Raw genomic sequence first — 25325 nt, 5'->3', positions numbered from 1 at the left:
CTTCCTAGGTTTTGGCCTTTCTAGAGAGTTTTTCCTAGCCACCGTGCTTTTACACCTGCATTGTTTGCTGTTTGGGGTTTTAGGCTGGGTTTCTGTACAGCACTTTGAGATATCAGCTGATGTACGAAGGGCTATATAAATAAATTTGATTTGATTTGATTTGATCCAAACAAATTTGTCTAATACTAAATTGCTTTCATAGGTTGGAGTTGTAGTCTTCAATGTGTCACTTTTACTGAGATCAAAAAGTAGGAAGTCTCCTGGTTAATGATTAGATAAGAAGCCTTGCCCTGCATATCTGACAGCTGTATTTTTACATACCAGAAATCCGGTTAGTAGGAACAAATTAGCAGAAGGTTCACACACATTTTCTGTAATGTCATCTCACCCGGCACCACCAGGCAGCAATCTGATTTGTCTAATTGTCTCACAATTGCATGTATATTGGCCAGTTACAGTCATGCCTGCTGTATGGTAATCCAACCAAGCTCTCAAACTATTGATTGGGGTTCTATGATTCCCACAGGCAAAAGAAAGCTTTTAGGAGAATGATATTTCAGTTCTGGGCAAGGATCCAACAGGCCACTCAAACCCATCTTGGGTCATGTATCCCCCTCCACTCTCAAGACTGATAGAATTGTTCTGGTTTCTATTGAATAGCATTACAGCTCAGATTACTGGAAGTCTGGGTGAATGCAGCCATGTGTACAGTAACATATTTGAGATGATCTAATCAAGTTTTGGGTTTCCCTTGTAAGAGACAGATTTTCATGTCGCAGATATCATCATTCTTGGGTTGTGTAAGTCTGTGGCATATCTTTGCGAAAAGTTTATTTTCATAATTGATAGGATTTGATTAACCAGTTAGCAATGGTAGAACAATGCACATTCAGCACGGTGCCATAATATAGAATTTGCATAAAATTTGATAAAATAAACAAAGCACAACTGCATAACATTTTCATGTAGATAACCAACCACTCAAGTGACATATAGTAGAAAAGCTGGTTTAGCAGAAAAGCATTGTGTGTTCAGTGCATACTATCTTGTTCCAGGCCAGTGCACAGAGAAAGGTCTAAGGGTGCCTGAGCACCTTCCCTTTTGCCCTCCTATGAGAAAAGTGCCCTTTCAGATTGGTGGCATTGTTTAACTATACCATTTTTATTTCACCTTAAGTCAATTTTTTCTCTCGTTATTGAATTTAATTTCCCATTATTTAAATGTTGCGCATGCTGCCCTCACCCTGCAAGCAGAAGCTACCGGTGTTGAATGGTAGGCTAGTGTAGCAGTGGCTCCCTTTTCAGTTGCATACATCTCATCTCATGGTCAGGAACAGGGAAGGGAAAGCTTTAATTTGACCATTTGTTAGTAGGCCTAAGAGGCAGATGTCAGCAGCAGAATAAACTCCAGTCACAGCTACAGGTAAAGACTAGTTAGTTTGTTTCAACAGTAGCTAGATAGCTAACAGGCTGATTTATATAATCTGCATTCACGATGATCAGATGATAGCCCACCTAGGGTTGCAAAGGGATGGTAAATTACTGGAAACTTTGAAAGTTTACCAGTAAACTACCAGAATTTTGGTATCGTTCAAGGATTTTATGTAATCTATCACATGCCATCTAGTGGCCCTTCTGGGTACTTCAGATTATTACAGGCGTCTGTAATTATCTTTGGCCCACTGTGGGCCTTATCACATGTTAAAATATTTGAAATAATTAAATATGATTATTTTTAAAATAAAAAATAGAATGACAAAGCTGTAAAACATCATCCTAAATATAAACCATCAACTAAGTGAATACCATTGGGTTTTAATATGAGTGTTTCAGTATGAAATATCCTTTATTTTTATTTGACACACTGTTATTTATTTTACTATGACGATATGTTTTGTTGTCAATGTTTTGACGTCGAACTAGTGGCATTTCTGAAGAAAAGTCAATAGTTGCAGAGTTAATTGAGCACATGCCCCTCCAAAGGTAATGTCTGCTGCTTCTATCATATGATAACAGTCAACTGTGTACTAGCCTACAACATTAGACTAGAGCACACCATCTCTACAGAATGAAAGCAACCCACCCCAATGGAACTGTATGAGTATGTTTAATAGTAAACTCATCGTTCATCCCCATTATCTCTTCGCTGGCCCTGCAGCCAATACAGCTCAAATCAAATCAAAATCAAATGAAGTTTTATTAGTCACATGCGCCAAATACAACAGGTATTTCACTTTACAGTGAAATGCTTACTTACGACCCCTTAACCTACAGTGCAGTTTCAAAAAATACATGATGCGCATACCAAATGCGTACTGGGCCTCCTAACGGTGTAGACAGAAGGATGGGTAATGGAATCTGCCTGACAACAGAATGCCTCAAAACTGATGAAATGGAGACATAATTAATACAAGAACCAGTTGTCAATGTAAATATTTCTATCAGCAGTTACACACTGAAGCAGTGCTGTAGTACATTTTGACATTTTGAGTGTCTCTGTCTTGTCTCGGTGTCAGATACATTTGTACTCGGTCTTGGACAGTGAATACTCATCATTTCTTCGTGAGACCAGCAGAGTAAAAAAACTATGGTGTAAAGTACTTAAGTAAAAAAATACTTTAAAGTACTACTTAAGTTGTTTTCTGGGGTATCTGTACTTTCCTATCTATATTTTTTTAAACTTTTACTTCACTACATTCCAAAACAAAATGTTGTACTTTTTACTCCAAAAATTTTCCCTGACAAACAAAAGTACTCATTACATTTTGAATGCTTAGCAGGGCAGGAAATTGTCAAATTCAGCCCTTATCAAGAGAACACGTGGGCATCCCTACTGCCTCTGGTCTGGTTGACTCACTAAACCCAAATGCATATTTTGTAAATAATGTGTTGAGAGTGTGCCCCTGGCTATCAGTAAATGTTTTAAACAAGAAAATGTTGCCATTTGCTTTGCTTAATACATTTTAAATTATTTATATTTTTTACTGTTAATACTTAAGTATATTTTAAGCAATTCCATTTACTTTTGATACTTAAGTATATTTAAAATCAAATTATTTTAGACTTTTACTCTAGTATTTTACTGGCTGACTTTCACTTTTACTTGAGTAACTTTCTAGTGCGAAAATTGGGTATTTTTTCCCACCACTGTAAAAAACTCATAATTATCAGCTTCCATTCAATTGGTGTATAAAACCGCTTCGCCAGGCCAAATATATACACTCCTTTGTTGAAACATTAATACCCGAACAGTCTTTATGTCTAGTATAGACATGTTTGCACAGTGGCAAATCTATTGGACCTAGGCCTTCAGTGTGTGATAGGTTATTGATGCTGCAAGGACAGCAACGGAAATACCAGCGTGCTTGTGTAGGAGAATGCACTTTTTGTAAAACACAAAGGGCCAGTGGTGTAGTGGAGGCTATTTAAGCAATAAGGTACTAGGGTGTGTGGTATATGGCCAATATACCACAGCTAAGGGCTATTCTTACGCACAGCCCTTAGCAATGGTATATTGGCCATACACCACAAACCCCCGAGGTGCCTTATTGCTATTATAAACTGGTTGATAATGTAATTAGAGCAGTAAAAATACATGTTTTGTCAGACAATCCGCATTCAGGGCTTGAACCACCCAGTTTATAAATGCAGTTATACGCCTATACCCACTTATTTTCAGTTGGCATTGTGTATACTCACTTCTTAATCCCCACTGAAGCGTATCAAAGTAGTGTAGTGGAGGTATAAGCTGTATCAATCATGTAGTACAATAGTGAAATAATGCACAAAGTAGTCTACAAAATCGCAAAGCATGTGAAAGATATTCACATGCGCGCCTCACATAGTCTAGTTTCAGCAGAGTATCATCTGCAGGCAGCAAGAGCATGTAGCTCTCAACTGGTTTTGGCGTGGAGCAGGTAGGTAGGAAAGACATTTCAATGTATGATATCTACCAGTAAATGCTAATTATGGCAACAATGGGCAGTGGTGGAAACGTCCCCAATTGTCATACTTGAGTAAAAGTCAAGATACCTTAGTAGAAAGGTGTCAGGGAAAATGTATGCAGTAAATAGTACATTATTTTCTTTAGGAATGTAGAGAAGTAAAAGTAGTCAAAAATAGAAATAGTAAAGTACAGATACCCCAAAAAACTACTTAAGTAATCCTTTAAAGTATCTTTACATAAGTACTTTACACCACTGACAATGGGTATGCAAAAAAGGTATTGAAAAAGATTGTCCCGAAGTCTTGGTTAGAATAATATTTGTGATGTGCTATTCAGAGGTCATGTGCTGTTTACATCAGGGGCGAAGGCATGAGTGGGCCTAGGTGGACATAGGCGCACCCACTAGGGAGCAAGACCCTGCCAGGCCCACCCAATCAGATTGAGCAAAAACAAAAAAATTATTACAATTATTATTACAAAAAACAAAGTTCCACTCACCATATGATGATTTGAAACAACCCTTTCCTGCAATGGTCAATGACCAAAAGTACCCTCTTTGGCCTCTTGGGTGGAATGTTATTAATATTTTTATAATTTCACAATTTATTTTAAAAATCATAATTGTTAATCATAATTATAATTAACAACGAAAATCCAATGTGTTTCTATGTCAAACAATTATATTTCAGTCTCCTGTGATGTATATAAAGTGTAATATTGGGATGCAAACTAAAAATGGAGTACATTTTTAATTTGCATCCCACTCTTCATCTGACATGGTACAGGTGTCTTCAAAAAAACATAACCATGTGTGTATACATTTACGTAGATTTGTTTAAGACTGCAAAAAATCCCTCTCTGTGACCCTGATCTAGCCCACTGCAGTAAACGGTTACTTATTTTTGAAAGTTATTATCGAAAAGGGAGAAGCTAACAAATTAGCAACAGCATCCTCTTTGTTAACACCAGCTGCAGCTGCTGCAAACTAGCCTACAACCAAAGAGAGCTAGCTAGATTGTGGGAAAATTGCTGCTCGCTATTACACAGTGACCTGTTGGCCTTTGAGAAGGCAGAAGTTTCCAAACGTTTTTTGTAAAAACGGTCCTACCCAAGTCAAAATGTCACTCCCAAATGTTGCCCTAATACAGTTGAATGGCAGAGGCCTTCTATCTAGCTTCTGATGGCGGAGCCAATGGCTGAGTTAGCTAGCTAGATTTATCTCAGCAGAGAAGACCAAAGAAATCCTGATTGGATATATTTAACTTCAGTGTTAACCCTTTACTTTCTAAGAAAAACTGAAGAGATTGAATCAGAACATAGTTTAAAATAATAATATAATGAGAATGATTATTATTTTTATTTCATAAATCCTTGGCCCTTCTCTGAAGGTGTAGAAGGCCCTCATTGTCCCCCATTATCCTTGGGTTAGTAATAATTTCAAGTGGCTTTATTTGCCCTCAGCATGCATTTTTTTCACCCTTCTGAATATCTAAAGAATACATATGTTCTTCTGAAATATGAACACAGAAATACTTGACATCTTGAACTCTTGAATTGAACTAACATTTTTCTGGTCTTGGTCTTGACTCGGTCTTGGTTCCCTTGACCACCTCCCGGTCTCGGACTCGATTTTTTCCTATGCAGGTAAGGTTACAGGTAAATAATCTGCTACATTCCAACCGAAAAAATAATGCTCCATCATCACTTTTGGTGTTTTCAAGACATGGCAACTCTGAAAAAAACGAGGTCAAATCATGACGTCAGTGAACTTCAAGTATAATAGTCGGAGCTCAAGAAAGAGGCCGAGTTCCCGAGTTGGATGACCGATCAAAATGATTTCTCCCACTCGGAAATCGTTTCTTCCCGTGTTCCCAGACCGAGACGTGAACGCACTGAAAGTCGGCGGTCGGAGATTTACCCGTTTCCAGTTGATTTGAACGCGCCATACGACTGTCGCATTTAATTGGTCTACGTCACCAACTATCTACCGGAACTCGAAACTTTTTATTTGGATATACCAAACTGATCAAGCGATTGCGTTGGAGATTTAACAAGTGTGTGTGTTAATGTACAACGGAGTGGCAAGTATGGAATGAGTTTGTGGGAATTTTAGCCGATAAAAGGTTCCATATGCAACAGAATCAATACTGTTTGTAAAGGGAACAATTTCCCCAAGGGGCAATTACACGGAATCGCCGATCTTCACAGGAGACAATATGTGGGAGCAAGAGGAATTCGAAAAACATTGGAAAAGGGAATTTCCTGACGTGGAAGCACCTAAAATGGATTTAATCTCGGTGGAAGATGTTGAGACAGAGCTAGAAACACGTAAAGCGAATCTCAAAACGCTGCAGCAGGCGCTGTCGGAGGAGAAATTCAAGGTGATATACCTACAGACCACCATCGCTAGACAGAAGAAAAGTTCTGACATGGAAAGATGGGAAAACTTGAATGTTGAACCTACATTATCAAAGACCGAAACAGAAACGAAATGGGATAATGAAAAAGTAGACGGCGAAATTATGAAATTGCCTGGTACTGGTAGTGGAAGCATGAAACTACAGACGCCAGGCAGCAAACCAGAGCCGCCGACCAGGATCAGTAGTAGGACAGGTAAACTTATCCCCCCCGCGCCCCCGCGAAAGCCAAGCTTCCAGAAACAAGGGAATGCGATCTCATCGGGGCTCTCTCAAGCTGATGGAAACTGCATCGGCCGCATAATAGGGAAACTGAATTCCGGTACTGATAGCAACAGCAGGGAGGCTAGTGACCATGAATACGAGGATGCTGAGCTCAATGAGAATTTCGTCAAGAGCAACCTGGTGAACACCAAAACGACCACCAGAGACAGCCAGAGGTCGAAACCCTACCCGGACACCCTGTGCCCATTCCGCCAGAGCAGAGATTTCGACTCCAGTGATGATGGGAGGCAGTCTCCTTCCTGCATACCTGCGCCCTTCATTGCATCCCTTACCGGTGGTTCCGGGTGCAGCACTCCAGACAGACGCAGTGAAGGCTACTTGAGCTCCGACCATGAAGACTCCTCTTCAGGTAATGTATTTATTTGCTTGGTCACATCAGTTGGGGTTTACACAGCACTGGAAGGTGTTATTTGTGATTGGCACTGATAAGACAATCATGAGAGAATGACTGGTGTTGCACCATCTCTATAACTAGCCAATGGCCTGCGCTGTATGACAGTGCATTATAAGTGAACGAGATTGTGGCTGTGAAGTTTGAGTAAAGATTGTTGGAAAGTGTTAACCTTTGCACCAGATTCCACAATAGCAGGTAAAACCACATTGCATCCTTGAAGGAGTTTGTCAATATTTACTCAGGTTGTTGGGCTTTATTAGGCAATACTTTGTTCTGGTTTTGTCAGTCACAAGGAATGTTTGACATGGCAGTTCACACATGACTAAATGACAGCAAGGAAAAGATCAACTTAACATTTTAATCATTTTACATTTTAGTCATTTAGCAGATGCTCTTATCCAGAGAGACTTAGTGCATTCATCTTAAGATAGCTAGGTGGGACAACCACACCACAGGCATATGAAGTACATTTTTCCTCAATGTAGCTGTCCATAGAGTCAAAGCTAGAAGGTGGGTGAATTGCAAGTGCAATTTCACCACCCGTTTTAATTTTTGGGGGGCGGCAGGGTAGCCTAGTGGTTAGAGCATTGGACTAGTAACCGAAAGGTTGCAAGTTCAAATCCCCGAGCTGACAAGGTACAAAATCTATCGTTCTGCCCCTGAACACGCAGTTACCCCACTGTTCCTAGGCCGTCATTGAAAATAAGAATTTGTTCTTAACTGACTTGCCTAGTAAAAAAAAAAATATATATATATATATATATATATATATATATATATATATATATAAATAAATCTCTCATTCTGCTCGGGAACAAGGCAGTTAACACATTGTTCCTCGGTAGGCCTTATTTTAAATAAGAATTTGTTTTTAACTGACTTGCCTAGTTAAATAAAGGTTACACAGGTGAATGGATGTCCTCCATGTGTGGTTCCTACTGTGAAGCATTGAGGAGGTGTGGTGGTGCAGTGCTGGTGTCAGTGATTTATTTAGAATTCAAGGCACATTTAACCAACATGGCTACCACAGCATTCTGTTGCGATGCGCCATCTCATCTGGTTTGTGCTTCGTGCGACTATCATTTGTTTTATAACAGGACAATGACCCAACACACCTCCAGGCTGTGTAAGGGCTATTTGACCAAGAAGGAGAGCGATTGAGTGCTGCATCAGATGACTTAGCCTGCACAATCACCCAACCTCAACCCAATTGAGATGGTTTGGGATGATTTGGACTGCAGAGTGAAGGAAAAGCAACCAATAACTGCTCAGCATATGTGGGAACTCCTTCAAGGCTGTTGGAAAAACATTTCAGGTGAAGCTGGTTGAGAGAATGTCGAGTGTACAAAGTAGTCATCAAGGCAAAGGCTGGCTACTTTGAATAACCTCAAATATAAAATATATTTTGATTTGTTTAATACTTAGGGTTACTACATCATTCCATATGTGAGATTTCATAGTTTTGATGTCTTCACTATTATTATACAATGTAGAAAAAATTAAGAAAAACCCTTAAATGTTTTAGGTGTGTCCAAACTTTTGACTTTTTTTTAATTAAAAGGTGGAGGGGTTGAGGTGAGGAGAATTATTTAAGATACTGTTTGAAGTTTCAGATGTTTTTGGAAGATGTGCAAGGACTCTGCTGTCCTAGCTTCGGGGGGGAACCTGGTTCCACCATTGGGGTACCAGGACCGAGAAGAGCTTGGACTGGGCTGAGTGGGAGCTGCCCTCCCGTAGGGGTGGGAGGGCCAAGAGACCTGAGGTGGCAGAACGGAGTACTCTGGTTGGGGAGTAGGGTTTGAGCATAGCCTGAAAATAAGGAGGGGCAGTATCTACAGGGTAGTGCTAAAATAAAGGAACCACTTGAGTAAATGGGGGATACAAAGTTTAAAGAAGGTGCTTCCACACAGATGTGGTTCCTTAAGTTAATTAAGCAATTAACATCCCATCATGCTTAGGGTCACGTTTCCCATTATTTTGCCATGGCCAGAAGAGATCTCAGTAACTTTGAAAGAGGGGTTTAAAGTGTGTTTCTCTCAATAAGCAGATCTCAACCCAATTGAACACTTATGGGAGGTTCTGGAGTGGTGCCCGAGACAGCATTTTCCACCACCATCAATAAAACACAAAATTATCACATTTCTTGTAAAAGAATGGTGTCACATCCCTGCAATAGAGTTCCAGACACTTGCAGAATCTATGCCAAGGCGCATTGAAGCTGTTCTGGTGGCTCGTCATATTAAGACACTTTATGCTGGTGTTTCTTTTATTTTGGCATTTACCTGTATATAGTTCTATGATGGACATGTATCGAGGGAAGTACCCTAGGAGAGGGACTTGACATGGATGAGTGGTTCATTAGGGTTAATGGAGAGAGTGTGCAGCTTCCTCGTCCCTCTAATGACCAGGTGCTAGAACAATGACAATCTAAATTCTAGCGGCACAATCCAGTCTGGCTCAGACAGACAGCATCAGCATGTCCTTTGTGTTTCACAAACATAACATTCACTTGCAGGAGCAAATGGTTGAATAAGGTGAATAGACAATGAATTCCAATGCACTCTGTGGTCTGTCAGTTAACCAGATGCAGATTTACCTTCAATGTTGATTTCAGTCAATCAGTTCTGTTGCTGAGAGGGCTGAGCAGGAAACAGTTACGAAATAAACTGTTGTAAGTTAGTCATTTTGAGAACAGGTTTCACGAGTCCCGACTTTGAGTGAAAGTGGGCAACTAAGTGGGCTACCAAGTTGTTGAATGACTAAGGTCACTTCAGGTTACTTTTTTTAAAGGACATTATACTTCAAAATGCATAAACATTTTCTTGTGTTTTCTTCTTTTGAAACTCATCTGAAAATCGAGTGAAGCTGAATTTGATCTCTTCGTCTCAATTAGGAAAGTGAAAAATGGAAAAAAATGATTAGCGTTAAAACTGTATATAAAATATAAACATTTTTTAAAATCACAAATATTATATGGGTGGCAATGAAGGTGCGCAGGTTTCTTCGGGCAAGTGAAAGTCCCGAAGAATCAACTTGAATTAAAACTTGTCTATGGTTTCTTTTATTTACATTTACATTTACATTTAAGTCATTTAGCAGACGCTCTTATCCAGAGTGACTTACAAATTGGTGCATTCACCTTATGACATCCAGTGGAACAGCCACTTTACAATAGTGCATCTAAATATTTTAAGGGGGGTGAGAAGGATTACTTTATCCTATCCTAGGTATTCCTTAAAGAGGTGGGGTTTCAGGTGTCTCCGGAAGGTGGTGATTGACTCCGCTGTCCTGGCGTCGTGAGGGAGTTTGTTCCACCATTGGGGAGCCAGAGCAGCGAACAGTTTTGACTGGGCTGAGCGGGAACTGTACTTCCTCAGTGGTAGGGAAGCGAGCAGGCCAGAGGTGGATGAACGCAGTGCCCTTATTTGGGTGTAGGGCCTGATCAGAGCCTGGAGGTACTGAGGTGCCGTTCCCCTCACAGCTCCGTAGGCAAGCACCATGGTCTTGTAGCGGATGCGAGCTTCAACTGGAAGCCAGTGGAGAGAGCGGAGGAGCGGGGTAACGTGAGAGAACTTGGGAAGGTTGAACACTAGACGGGCTGTGGCGTTCTGGATGAGTTGTAGGGGTTTAATGGCACAGGCAGGGAGCCCAGCCAACAGCGAGTTGCAGTAATCCAGACGGGAGATGACAAGTGCCTGGATTAGGACCTGCGCCGCTTCCTGTGTGAGGCAGGGTCGTACTCTGCGGATGTTGTAGAGCATGAACCTACAGGAACGGGCCACCGCCTTGATGTTAGTTGAGAACGACAGGGTGTTGTCCAGGATCACGCCAAGGTTCTTAGCGCTCTGGGAGGAGGACACAATGGAGTTGTCAACCGTGATGGCGAGATCATGGAACGGGCAGTCCTTCCCCGGGAGGAAGAGCAGCTCCGTCTTGCCGAAGTTCAGCTTGAGGTGGTGATCCGTCATCCACACTGATATGTCTGCCAGACATGCAGAGATGCGATTCGCCACCTGGTCATCAGAAGGGGGAAAGGAGAAGATTAATTATGTGTCGTCTGCATAGCAATGATAGGAGAGACCATGTGAGGTTATGACAGAGCCAAGTGACTTATAGCGAGAATAGGAGAGGGCCTAGAACAGAGCCCTGGGGGACACCAGTATTGAGAGCGCATGGTGAGGAGACAGATTCTCGCCACGCCACCTGGTAGGAGCGACCTGTCAGGTAGGACGCAATCCAAGCGTGGGCCGCGCCGGAGATGCCCAACTCGGAGAGGGTGGAGAGGAGGATCTGATGGTTCACAGTATCGAAGGCAGCCGATAGGTCTAGAAGGATGAGAGCAGAGTTAGCTTTAGCGGTGCGGAGCGCCTCCGTGATACAGAGAAGAGCAGTCTCAGTTGAATGACTAGTCTTGAAACCTGACTGATTTGGATCAAGAAGGTCATTCTGAGAGAGATAGCGGGAGAGCTGACCAAGGACGGCACGTTCAAGAGTTTTGGAGAGAAAAGAAAGAAGGGATACTGGTCTGTAGTTGTTGACATCGGAGGGATCGAGTGTAGGTTTTTTCAGAAGGGGTGCAACTCTCGCTCTCTTGAAGACGGAAGGGACGTAGCCAGAGGTCAGGGATAAGTTGATGAGCGAGGTGAGGTAAGGGAGAAGGTCTCCGGAAATGGTCTGGAAAAGAGAGGGGATAGGGTCGAGCGGGCAGGTTGTTGGGCGGCCGGCCGTCACAAGACGCGAGATTTCATCTGGAGAGAGAGGGGAGAAAGAGGTCAGAGCACAGGGTAGGGCAGTGTGAGCAGAACCAGCGGTGTCGTTTGACTTAGCAAACGAGGATCGGATGTCGTCGACCTTCTTTTCAAAATGGTTGACGAAGTCATCTGCAGAGAGGGAGGAGGGGGGGGGGAGGGGGAGGAGGATTCAGGAGGAAGGAGAAGGTGGCAAAGAGCTTCCTAGGGTTAGAGGCAGATGCTTGGAATTTAGAGTGGTAGAAAGTGGCTTTAGCAGCAGAGACAGAGGAGGAAAATGTAGAGAGGAGGGAGTGAAAGGATGCCAGGTCCGCAGGGAGGCGAGTTTTCATCCATTTCCGCTCAGCTGCCCGGAGCCCTGTTCTGTGAGCTCGCAATGAGTCGTCAAGCCACGGAGCGGGAGGGGAGGACCGAGCCGGCCTGGAAGATAGGGGACATAGAGTCAAAGGATGCAGAAAGGGAGGAGAGGAGGGTTGAGGAGGCAGAATCAGGAGATAGGTTGGAGAAGGTTTGAGCAGAGGGAAGAGATGATCGGATGGAAGAGGAGAGAGTAGCGGGGGAGAGAGAGCGAAGGTTGGGACGGCGCGATACCATCCGAGTAGGGGCAGTGTGGGAAGTGTTGGATGAGAGGGAAAAGGATACAAGGTAGTGGTCGGAGACTTGGAGGGGAGTTGCAATGAGGTTAGTGGAAGAACAGCATCTAGTAAAGATGAGGTCGAGCGTATTGCCTGCCTTGTGAGTAGGGGGGGAAGGTGAGAGGGTGAGGTCAAAAGAGGAGAGGAGTGGAAAGGAGGCAGAGAGGAATGAGTCAAAGGTAGACGTGGGGAGGTTAAAGTCGCCCAGAACTGTGAGAGGTGAGCCGTCCTCAGGAAAGGAGCTTATCAAGGCATCAAGCTCATTGATGAACTCTCCGAGGGGACCTGGAGGGCGATAAATGATAAGGATGTTAAGCTTGAAAGGGCTGGTAACTGTGACAGCATGAAATTCAAAGGAGGCGATAGACAGATGGGTAAGGGGAGAAAGAGAGAATGACCACTTGGGAGAGATGAGGATCCCGATGCCACCACCCCGCTGACCAGAAGCTCTCGGGGTGTGCGAGAACACGTGGGCGGACGAAGAGAGAGCAGTAGGAGTAGCAGTGTTATCTGTGGTGATCCATGTTTCTGTCAGTGCCAAGAAGTCGAGGGACTGGAGGGAGGCATAGGCTGAGATGAACTCTGCCTTGTTGGCTGCAGATCGGCAGTTCCAGAGGCTACCGGAGACCTGGAACTCCACGTGGGTCGTGCGCGCTGGGACCACCAGATTAGGGTGGCAGCGGCCACGCGGTGTGGAGCGTTTGTATGGTCTGTGCAGAGAGGAGAGAACAGGGATAGACAGACATATAGTTGACAGGCTACAGAAGAGGCTACGCTAATGCAAGGAGATTGGAATGACAAGTGGACTACATGTCTCGAATGTTCAGAAAGTTAAGCTTACATAGCAAGAATCTTATTGACTAAAATGATTAAAATGATACAGTACTGCTGAAGTAGGCTAGCTGGCAGTGGCTGCGTTGTTGACTTTGTAGGCTAGCTGGCAGTGGCTGCGTTGTTGACACTACACTAATCAAGTCGTTCCGTTGAGTGTAATAGTTTCTACAGTGCTGCTATTCGGGGGCTAGCTGGCTAGCTAGCAGTGTTGATTACGTTACGTTGCAAGAACGACAATAGCTGGCTAGCTAACCTAGAAAATCGCTCTAGACTACACAATTATCTTTAATACACAGACGGCTATGTAGCTAGCTACGATCAAACAAATCAAACCGTTGTGCTGTAATGAAATGAAATGAAAAATGTGATACTACCTGTGGAGCGAAGCGGAATGCGACCGGGTTGTTGAGTGCGGAAGTTCTATTCAGTAGACGTTGGCTAGCTGTTGGCTATCTAGCAGTGTCTCCTACGTTAAGGACGACAAATAGCTGGCTAGCTAACCTCGGTAAATTAAAATAATCACTCTAAGACTACACGCTCTAAACTACACAATTATCTTGGATACGAAGACTGCAAAGACAACTATGTAGCTAGCTAACACTACACTAATCAAGTCGTTCAGTTGAGTGTAATAGTTTCTACAGTGCTGCTATTCGGTAGACGGTGGACGTTTGCTAGCTGGCTAGCTGCTGGGCAGATAGCAGTGTAGACTACGTTAGGACGACGAAATACGAAGTTGCAATAGAAGTGCTGACTGTTTCACTTTGTTGTCCTCTTTCTTTTCCTTTTTCTTCTGTCCTTCTTTTGTCCTTATTTTGTCTTCCTTTCTTCTGTTAACTAGATATTTTTTGTTGTTATTCTTTGTAAGCTAGCTAGCTTCTTCCAGGAGAGTCCCTAGCAACTGCCTAGCAGTTATTTGTTATGTGCATTAGCGACTCGCAACACAAAATAAACCTAGCCAAGTGATCACAGTTCTTTTCCCTCCATTACATGTCGCTCACGCTCTGCACACCTCCCATTAGGCCTACAGAAATTACTGCCTTTAAAAACTAACTGTTGGGATACATTTCTTGACAAATCACAACATCTTTATCGCAAATTCAAAATGGACTGGTTGATTTAAAGTAGGGGGATATGTGTTCGAGCCACGGTTTGGAATAATACATTTGTCTCGTCTATTTAAAGCTTTTTTACGAACTGCTAGAGTGTGCCATTTAGAATAGATTACACTGATAACTCCCCCTAAACCGAGGCAGTTTCCAGACTGAAATATGCAACAAAAACATTGTTTTGATGAAGGCAAATTGCTTCTTCATTAGTCTAGGGTTTAACAAAAGCCTGCCCACAGGTGAGCTCACAAATCAAACACAGGGCAAAAGAAAACAAACTCCTCCACATGTGGGTTTCTAATGGTTAAAAAATGAAAGAATTGTAGCTTTCTAATGTTGTTAACTATGTCTCAACTGCCATTATTAAGGGAATCCCTGTTAAAACAGGAGTAAACGATGAACATTGATATTGATGAGGAAGAGGCACCTGTTTTCAGTAGTGCGCGTTTTTTTATCTTGTCAGCTCGGGGATTTGATCACGCAACCTTTTAGTTACTGGCCCAACGCTCTAACCACTAGGCTACCTGCCACCCCTTTTAGTGGTAGTTTTGTGATAACTGCACTGTGAATATAATTTTGTGGAGAAAAATGTTTATTTTTATTTTTTAGGGATCTCAATGACCTCACCAACCAATTCTATACTAACCTAAATAATTATTTATCTAGTGTAATGTTACTGTATTTTAGCTAACAATTATTACATCTATGAATATGGTTGTCTACACTTACAGGATTACAAGCTAGCTAGTTACCTTGGATGTTTCTCGGACGATCTGATGAGAATCTAAGGAAGATCACTCTGATCTTAAAAGGCAGTGCGCCACTGCTAAATGAATATAGGGGAAACACTTCCAGATGAATGGTATGGGACTTGGGACCAAAACATCAGACCATAGAGTTCTGCTCATTCCTGTCACTTGTCTTTTTCTGAGAAAATGAGGTCAGTTGGATTCCAGTCACTCTCTTTGATAAGATGCATGATTTCCATGGTAATTCACACCTTGGCTGAGGTTATATTTCACCTCAAAAGGTGGCGATTAGAGGATTTGCATCTGCTTCGAGTTCCCTGCCTGTTAGACTTCCTCTGTTCTTCATGAACAATGACAAACTAACAACAATAATGACAAAAGCTACAGCCAACTCCCATCTCTACTTTTATGTGTACTATACGTTTGACACCATGACGTTGCATGTTGTTTTGGTTAACCTAATGCAATTAGAAAGGGGGTGAACTCCACACTGTGGCTGCTGTACTTCTAACAGCAGGGTTCCTTTGGAAATGTGGAGAACAAACCTATCTTTGTCACGTTGCTGGAGATTAATTTTATATCACGTTCGTCTCCTTATCCACGTCGCTCTCCTCTCAGAAATGCAGGGCCTGTCGAGGCCCGTCCTGCTTAGCTGGTATGCCGACAACACAGCCAGCTGTTACCCAATGTAACGTGTGTGTCTATGGAATATGTTTTTGTACTTTGCCTACATGTGCTGTGTGTGTGTGTTTCTGGCCCTGACAGCTCAGTACAGTGGCTATACTACATTGAGCCGAGGCTGCTGTCCTCTGAGCAACATACACCCTCCATTTCCCCACATAGGATAATTTATGTGGCTTATGTCATTATTTAGTCTCTTTGTAAGGAGACTGACTTAAAATGAGAGATTTCCCATTTATTTCAGCCATTTAGAGAATGTGCTTAAATATGGAAGTCAAGCTGTTTGGCTATTAACTCAGGCTGTTAGTGCCTGTTCTCAACGGCCTATCTGTGGTGTTACCTTGGTGATCAGCGTGTCATCTTGGCAGCCAGGCAGGCAGGATGTGTGTTTGTGGGGAAATGACACACACAATAGCTTGTGCCGAAGGTGTGAACAATAAGTACAGGCTCACGCTCTAAACTGCTGAGCTCAAGTGAAGAGTTTGTAATGAGGAGAGAAGCCGGGCTAGAATGTGGATTTTGAAAGGGTAAATCCATTTGAATTCCATCACTTTTTAACAGCATCCATTTGATTAAAACAACTTTCCATACATGTTTGCCCATGGAAGAAGTGGTTAGAAAGGGACTTTTCTGACCTGAATGCCAAAACATTCACGAGATAAGTGCTCAAAGTTGACCAACTTTGCATACTCCACCATACCATGAGACATCAATGTCTTCATCACTGGAAAAGATGAACGGCTTTGAGAAAAAGCTTCACCCAGTTCATCAATCAATGGAGATGGATGTGCCCCAACTGTACTCTTTCTTACTGGGGACATGATGGTCCATTACCTCAGTGAGCAAATCAATAAAACATTCTGTAGCGTGATTTAAATCATCCTCTAGATAAATCAGCTCCCAGGGTACAGCAGCCAAATCATTTAGAAATAGTTCATGATTAAATGTTTACATATTTCTCTTGACCACAACCCTAGGGGTTTTCTATGGAACCTTTGTGTTCATTGTTATGGTCACAATATTATGTTCTGTCCAGCCCACTGGCATTGATCTGGCTTTTAAGCATTGCAATGGTATATTACAGAAGATCAGATCACTGCATGTGTCTGAACGATGACCCAACTTAGTTGATGATCTAGTAGTATCATTAACCATATGCCGAGAACTGTGATTTTGAAACAAATCTCATCAATTTTGTTCTATTCAAATTACTATGATCCTTGCAGTTTATATTAAAATCTCACATGATAATTACATCTCTGTTGCTATCTGTGGTCTGGTCAAACCCAGTGCATAAGTCATCCAGTCATCCAGATAGGACACCTTAGAGCTAGGAGGTCAATACACACATCCTACCAATATGGCTACCTGGTGAGGCAGATGTACTTGAGCCCATAATGTCTCTATTTGACATGCATTAAGGTCATCCCTCTTAAAAGGTATATGATTCTGAATGTACAGTGCTACACCCCCACCATTCCTATTCCTGTCCCTTCTCAGTAGACTATATCCATGATTCTTGTCTCTTCTCAGTAGACTATATCCATGATTCCTGTCTCTTCTCAGTAGACTATATCCATGATTCCTGTCTCTTCTCAGTAGACTATATCCATGATTCCTGTCTCTTCTCAGTAGACTATATCCATGATTCCTGTCTCTTCTCAATAGACTATATCCATGAATGTTTATTTGCCCATCATTTACAGATGCATCTAAATGCGTTTCGGTCAAAGCCAAACTATGATTATGTTGACCAAGTTAAAAAGCTCATGTATTTTGTTAGGAAGGGCTACATACATCCAGATAGGACACCGTAGAGCCATATGCAGCCCTTTCCTTATCAAGTGTAGATCAATAGAGCATGTATTCATTATAGTTGAAGTTGACATGATACACTACAACACAAACTCCGATTTGAACATTGGATTAAAATAGCCAGGGAGTTACTCTGGAGCCCCGATACAGTTGCCCGTTGATGTAAAGTTTAACCATCACCATGGAGACTTTGACTCAGGCAATGCTTTTCCTTCATGATGGGATAAAAAATAAATCCTTTCATTGATCTCGGGGGGGTTACCATTCATTCCAAAATCAGTGTTTCTGAGTTTTCTACCCCTGCTCTTTGTCATTTCCTTTTGCTTAAATTTGTCAAAACATGCAATAATAGCCTGTGACCTATTTTCAGAGGCCTTACCCATTCTATGGACTCTGGAGAAAGTGACATTGCACACAACATCAGTGGGCAGTTTTAGTTGAGTTGACATAAAGTCTCGGACAGTGTCCTCACAGCCTCTGCTGTTGTCATTCTCCGGGATCCCTGTAAATATTAGATTGTTCCGCGTTGATCGACACTGTACATCAGCAAGGTTTCTTTAAGCTGTTTGTTCTCCCTTGGCTCCACCTCCACCTTGCCATGAATAGAGTCTACAGTACCTTTCAGCTCTGTGTTCTCTTTCCTTAGATCATCAATTTGACATTGGCTGAATTCTAGACTGGCACATAATGCATTGATAACACAGCTACAAAGTCAAAACAACTTTCCCATTTTGACAACAGATGCCGCTCAGGCGGGAGAAATCAATAGGCAGATATCACAGCCAATCACAAAACTGGCATGTAAGTAATACTGTGAAACAGTCATTCCGCTATTACTGCACATGCAGTATATTATGGACATTTTCTGAAATAACAATTAAAAAAATCTTATGTGTAGCACCTTTTTAACATCAATTACCTAAACTTGTAAACTAAATTTGTTTTCATATACGCATATGTTGCAGCTTAGACCCTATTCTACATCATCTGAGGTTTTTGTACTATGCCCTCAATTGGTTGAGACACAACATGCTCTTGAATACAGGGTGGGTGGCATTTCAGTCATAGAAATATAATCATAGAATGGATCTATCCCTTCAGACCACTGCTGTTTTAGAATGCTACACCATTTACATTTTTATTGAATTGCAATTTTAACATCTAATTACTACTGTAAAGATGGCCGCCGGTCCACCCACTGTCATCGTAAATGGTCACGTCTGTTCTATTAGCAATATTTATATTATTGCAATAGGTTTCCTATTATCTCAACCGTGTGAAAGTTAGAGGCACAAAGATCATACCCTAAGACATGCTAACCTTCCACCATTACCAATAACAGAGGAAGTTAGCATTTTTGGGGGATATGATATTTATGCCTCTGACTTTCTTACTCATCATGGTTCACTATTGATTGAAGATTAACCATAATCATGGTAACATCCACATTCATGTAGAACTGTTCAGAAACATTATTTTCTCATTTACAATAAAAGTGACTCCAAATTGACACACATTATTTACCATTGATTTCTATAGTGCACAACATTATCTGAAACACAACCAAACAAACTGCAAATGCATCCAACAAGTTTCTAGTCACATTGATTTGGGCATTTGTGTCCTAGGAATATGGGACCAAATACTAAACTTTTAATACACAAGGGAATTTCTCCAAAAACGTATGACACCTTCAAATGGGGGATGAGATGCATAAAGTGCTTTCATTTCTAAATGGTAAAACATATGAAACATTTGATCTCAAATCCATACTGAGTTTTGAGCTAAATTGTAAGCTTCACTGTCCAAATAAATACATAGGGGATTCTGTGTGTGTGTGTGTGTGTGTGTGTGTGTGTGTGTGTGTGTGTGTGTGTGTGTGTGTGTGTGTGTGTGTGTGTCATCTGACCTGCTGCTCTTTGTGTGTGTGCCAGGGGTGGTAGAGGAGTGGTCTTCTCCCTGAGGGGATGAATTGCTGAGTTGCTACAGGAACCCAAGGGTGGGGGGGTCACAGAGTTACTGAACGTATCAGGAATCCGCCAAACAGCCCATCAAAATGTTTGAACCTTTATTTAACTAGGCAAGTCAAGAACACATTCTTATTTACAATGACGGCCAAATCCGGACGACACAGGGCCAATTGTGTGCTGCCCTATGGGCCAATCACAGCCGGATGTGATACAGCCTGGATACGAACCAGGGGCTGTAGTGACGCCTCTTGCACTGAGATGGGGTGCCTGCGCCACTCGAGCTCATAATCAAACTACTAAAAGATTAACTACCAAGCTGTCTTTGCTACTGTTTAGACCACATATTTGTAGACTTGGGGTATGGAGTAAAGACAACTTCTCTTGTAAAAGTCATATTTCCATATTTCATAACCATGCCTTAAAATGAAATTTTATACAGTTTAGGGTGAGTTTGTTTTCATATCTTTGCTTTGATATTGTGTGATGGCAGAAGCAGTCAGACATTTCCTCTTTTTTTTAAAGAACAAAGTGTGGTTTCCAGTCAGCCAATTGATTTCTCAAGTCACTGATTTAATTTAATACATTGACCGTCCCATACATCCCCCCCCACACACACACACTGTGATACGCACATAGTCACACAGTGGCTCATTGTGCTATCGGGTTTTAATAGCGGGGCAACAGGGCCCCCTTTTCTTCTCTCTGCCTCCCACGGATCTGAAATCAGAGAAACGGCGACTGTTGCTGATTGGCTGCCTGCTCCGGTTGCCATGGAGACCCTGGTGAGGTGCTAGATATGTGGTGGCTGGTTGCTGTGGTGGTTTGTGGGAGCTGGCTTGTGTGTCTCTACTCTGTGGACTAGGCCCTCATAGAGCAGCTCATTCAGTCCACACACACACACACACACACACACACACACACACACACACACACACACACACACACACACACACACACACACACACACACACACACACACACACACACACACACACACACACACACACACACACACACACACACACACACACACACACACACACACACACACACACCGTGAGCTCTCAAATATGACTTAACTAATTTCCTCTTAATGACAGAGAACTCTTCACGGAGATGGTTATGAACTTTGGTTCAACATAGAGAATTAATTTTATATTGGAATTCAACTGTGCAACTACGTTACTGTGCAACCTGCGATCTATCCAACTATGAGGAAGCACTCGGAAGCACTGTCAGAACAGCATCACTTATGTATAAAAGTGAAAGGTAAAGTTAAAATGTTCTCCACAGGGCTCTACAGTGAGACCATTTTTCTCGCATATGCTCCTATTTTGCTGTGCGATTTGTAATTTCAATTTAGGAGCACCAGTGCGTCAAATTAAGAATTGTAGTTTTATTACCTAAAATATTTAGGTAATCATGAGTCACAACCTTTGCCAGAGCATTCGGGTAGCTGGTTGAAGTGTATACAAAGCAGATTGCAACTAACACGAGGTCAAAGGGAATAGTGTGTCAGTAAACCGGTCAGTGCCACCATAGTTCACAATAGCACCATCTGAGTGTTAGCCTTAGTGTTTTGGCTTTGAGACTGTGTGGGAAAACCTCAGCTGTGTCTGACTGGTGCGAGGTGTGGCGGATGAGGGAAAACCTCAGCTGTGTCTGACTGGTGCGTGGTGTGGCGGATGAGGGAAAACCTCAGCTGTGTCTGACTGGTGCGAGGTGTGGCGGATGAGGGAAAACCTCAGCTGTGTCTGACTGGTGCGAGGTGTGGCGGATGAGGGAAAACCTCAGCTGTGTCTGACTGGTGCGAGGTGTGGCGGATGAGGGAAAACCTCAGCTGTGTCTGACTGGTGCGAGGTGTGGCGGATGAGGGAAAACCTCAGCTGTGTCTGACTGGTGCGAGGTGTGGCGGATGAGGGAAAACCTCAGCTGTGTCTGACTGGTGCGAGGTGTGGCGGATGAGGGAAAACCTCAGCTGTGTCTGACTGGTGCGAGGTGTGGCGGATGAGGGAAAACCTCAGCTGTGTCTGACTGAGGGAAACCTGCTGTGTCTGACTGGTGCGAGGTGTGGCGGATGAGGGAAAACCTCAGCTGTGTCTGACTGGTGCGAGGTGTGGCGGATGAGGGAAAACCTCAGCTGTGTCTGACTGGTGCGAGGTGTGGCGGATGAGGGAAAACCTCAGCTGTGTCTGCTGTGTCTGACTGGTGCTGAGGTGTGGCGGATGAGGGAAAACCTCAGCTGTGTCTGACTGGTGCGAGGTGTGGCGGATGAGGGAAAACCTCAGCTGTGTCTGACTGGTGCGAGGTGTGGCGGATGAGGGAAAACCTCAGCTGTGTCTGACTGGTGCGAGGTGTGGCGGATGAGGGAAAACCTCAGCTGAGGGAAAAGGGAAAACCTCAGCTGTGTCTGACTGGTGCGAGGTGTGGCGGATGAGGGAAAACCTCAGCTGTGTCTGACTGGTGCGAGGTGTGGCGGATGAGGGAAAACCTCAGCTGTGTCTGACTGGTGCGAGGTGTGGCGGATGAGGGAAAACCTCAGCTGTGTCTGACTGGTGCGAGGTGTGGCGGATGAGGGAAAACCTCAGCTGTGTCTGACTGGTGCGAGGTGTGGCGGATGAGGGAAAACCTCAGTTGTGTCTTTTTTTTTTTTTTCATGTTCATTCTACACATTTTAAATACATGGACTTTTTTCACAGTAGTTATATGGCAATAATATACAGTGCCTTCAGAAAGTATTCACACCCTTGGACTTTTCCACATTTTGTTGTGTTACAACCTGAATTTAAAATGGATTAAATTAAGAATTTTGGTCACTGTCCTGCACACTACCCCATAATATCAAAGTGGATGTTTTTTTTAATTTGACAAATTATAAAAAATGAAAAGCTGAAATTTCTTTATTAAATCAGTGGCAATTTTATTTTATATATATATTTTTAGCATGTAACTCTTGGTGGGGCAAAAAAACAACTCATTAATTGCACTATAACGGTGACAAATAGTGCCCACAAACTGTTAGAGCCTACATAAAGCTGTCCCAACATCTTAGCACTGCTACACCTGGAGCCTTGTCTGGCAGCAGAGCCTTGTCTGGCCACAAAACAGTTCATTCAGCCTCATTTACTGCCTTTTTAAAACAATATACAGTTGAAGTCAGAAGTTTTTCAAACACTCCACAAATTCCTTGTTAACAAACTAGAGTTTTGGCAAGTCGGTTAGGACATCTACTTTGTGCATGACACAAGTAATTTTTCCAACGCTTGTTTACAGACATTATTTCACTATCACAATTCCAGGGGATCAGAAGTTTACATACACTAAGTTGACTGTGTCTTTAAACAGCTTGGAAATTCCAGAAAATGATGTCATTGCTTCAGAAGCCTCTGATAGGCTAATTGACATAATTTGAGTCAATTGAAGGTGTACCTGTGGATGTATTTCAAGGCCTACCTTCAAACTCAGTGCATCTTTCCTTGACATCATGGGAAAATCAAAAGAAATCAGCCAAGACCTCAGAAAATAAATTGTAGACCTCCATAAGTCTGGTTCAACCTTGGGAGCAATTTCCAAACGCCTGAATGTACCACGTTCATCTGTACAAACAATAGTATGCAAGCATAAACCCCATGGGACCACGCAGTCGTCATACCGCTCAGGAAGGAGACTCGTTCTGTCTCCGAGAGATGAACGCACTTGGGTACGAAAAGTGCATATCAATCCCAGAATAACAGCAAATGACCTTGTGAAAATGCTGGAGGAAACCGGTACAAATGTATCTATATCCACAGTAAAACGAGTCCTATATCGACATAACCTGAAAGGCCGTTCAGCAAGGAAGAAGCCACTGCTCCTAAACCGCCATAAAAAAGGCAGACTACGGTTTGCTACTGCACATGGGGACAAAGATTGTACTTTTTGGAGGGATGTCCTTTGGTCTGACGAAACAAAAATAGATCTGTTTGGCCATAATGACCTTCATTATGTTTGGAGGAAAAAGGGTGAGGCTTGCAAGCCGAAGAACACCATCTCAACCGTGAAGCACGGGGGTGGCAGCATGTTGTGGGGGGTGCTATGCTGCAGGAGGGACTGGTGCCCTTCACATCATGAGGAAGGAAAATGATATGGATATATTGAAGCAACATCTCAAGACATCAGTCAGGAAGTTAAAGCTTGGTCACAAATGGGTCTTCCAAATGGACAATGACCCCAAGCATACTTCCAAAATTGTGACAAAATTGCTTAAGGACAACGAAGTCTAGGTATAGGAGTGGCCATCACAAATCCCTGACCTCAATCCCATAGAACATTTGTGGGCAGAACTGAAAAAAGCATGTGTGAACAAGGAGGCCTACAAACCTGACTCAGTTACACAAGCTCTGTCAGGAGGAATGGGCCAAAATTCACCCAACTTATTGCGGAAAGCTTGTGGAAGGCTTCCCAAAACGTTTGACCCAAATGAAACAATTTAAAGGCAATGCTACCAAATACTAATTGAGGGTATGTAAACTTCTGACCCACTGGGAATGTGATAAAAGAAATAAAAGCTGAAATAAATCACTCTCAACTGTTATTTTGACATTTCACATTCTTAAAATAAAGTGGTGATCCTAACTGACCTAAGACAGGGAATTATTACTAGGAATAAATGTCAGGAATTGTGAAACTGAGTTAAAATGTATTTGGCTATGGTGTATGTAAACTTCCGACTTCAACTGTAGCTGATTTGCTTAACTCAATTATTTATTTATATATATTTTTACGTTGTTTTCAAACATATGTGACGTATTAATGCCAAAATAGCATGCAAAACAGGCAGATGGGGTGCTGAATCTCTGAATTCGAAACACAGATTCACCTACAAAGACCAGGTAAGTTTTCCAATGCCTTGCAAAGATGGGTAGATTGGTACATGGGTAAAACAAAATAAAGCAGACATTGAACACATCCTTTTGAGTTATTAATTACATTTTGGATGGTGTATCAATACACCCAGTCACGACCAAGATCCTTCCTAACACAGTTGCTGGAGAGGAAGGAAACCGCTCAGGGTTTTCACCATGAGGCCAATGGTCATTTTTAAAACAGTTAGTTTAATTTCTGTGATATGAGAGAACTGAGGATGGATCAACAACATTGTAGTTACTCTGCAACCTAATTGACAGAGTGAAAAGAAGGAAGCCTGTACAGAATACAAATATTCCTAAACATGCATCTTGTTTACAAGGCACGGTATGAATTCTGCAAAAAATGTGGCAAAGCAATTGTCTTTTTGTAAAGAATACAACATTTTATATTTTGGTCCAACACAACACATTACTGAGTACCACTCCATATTTTCGAGCATAGGACTGGCTGCATAATGTTATGGGTATGCTTGTAATCGTTAAGAACTGGGGAGTTTTTCAGATTAAAAAAAAAATAGAATGGCACTAAGCACAGGCAAAATCCTAGAGGAAAACCTGGTTGTCGGTCTTCCACCATACACTGCGAGATCAATTCACCTTAACAATAACCTAAAACACAAGGCCAAATCTACACCGGAGTTGCTATCAAGAATACAGTGAGTGTTCGAGTGGCTGAGTTACTGTTTTTTACTTAAATCTATTGCAAGACCTTAAATGGTTGTTTTGCAATGATCAACCAATTTGACTGAGCTTGAAGAATTTTGAAAAGAATAATGAAATGTTTTTGCACAATCCCAGTGTGGAATGGTCTTCGAGACTTACCCAGAAAGACTCTA

The 25325-nt window shown here is 42.4% G+C and overlaps 1 protein-coding gene across 2 annotated transcripts in view; it reads left to right on the top strand.

Moving 5' to 3' along the window:
* Positions 1-5941: 5941 nt before the first annotated feature.
* The window catches only part of LOC123998616 (active breakpoint cluster region-related protein-like), a 263562-nt gene continuing 244178 nt past the window's right edge, over positions 5942-25325 (top strand). For both annotated transcript variants that reach the window (XM_046303641.1, XM_046303639.1), the window contains exon 1: positions 5942-6996. In XM_046303641.1, coding sequence (XP_046159597.1) covers positions 6162-6996 — 835 coding nt within the window. In that variant the 5' untranslated portion in view covers positions 5942-6161. The remainder of the gene's footprint in view (positions 6997-25325) is intronic.

Source organism: Oncorhynchus gorbuscha, linkage group LG16, assembly GCF_021184085.1.
Source record: "Oncorhynchus gorbuscha isolate QuinsamMale2020 ecotype Even-year linkage group LG16, OgorEven_v1.0, whole genome shotgun sequence".
NCBI lineage: Eukaryota > Metazoa > Chordata > Actinopteri > Salmoniformes > Salmonidae > Oncorhynchus > Oncorhynchus gorbuscha.
Note: the sequence above shows the minus strand (reverse complement) of the source record. Positions and strands in the feature narration are given on the sequence as shown.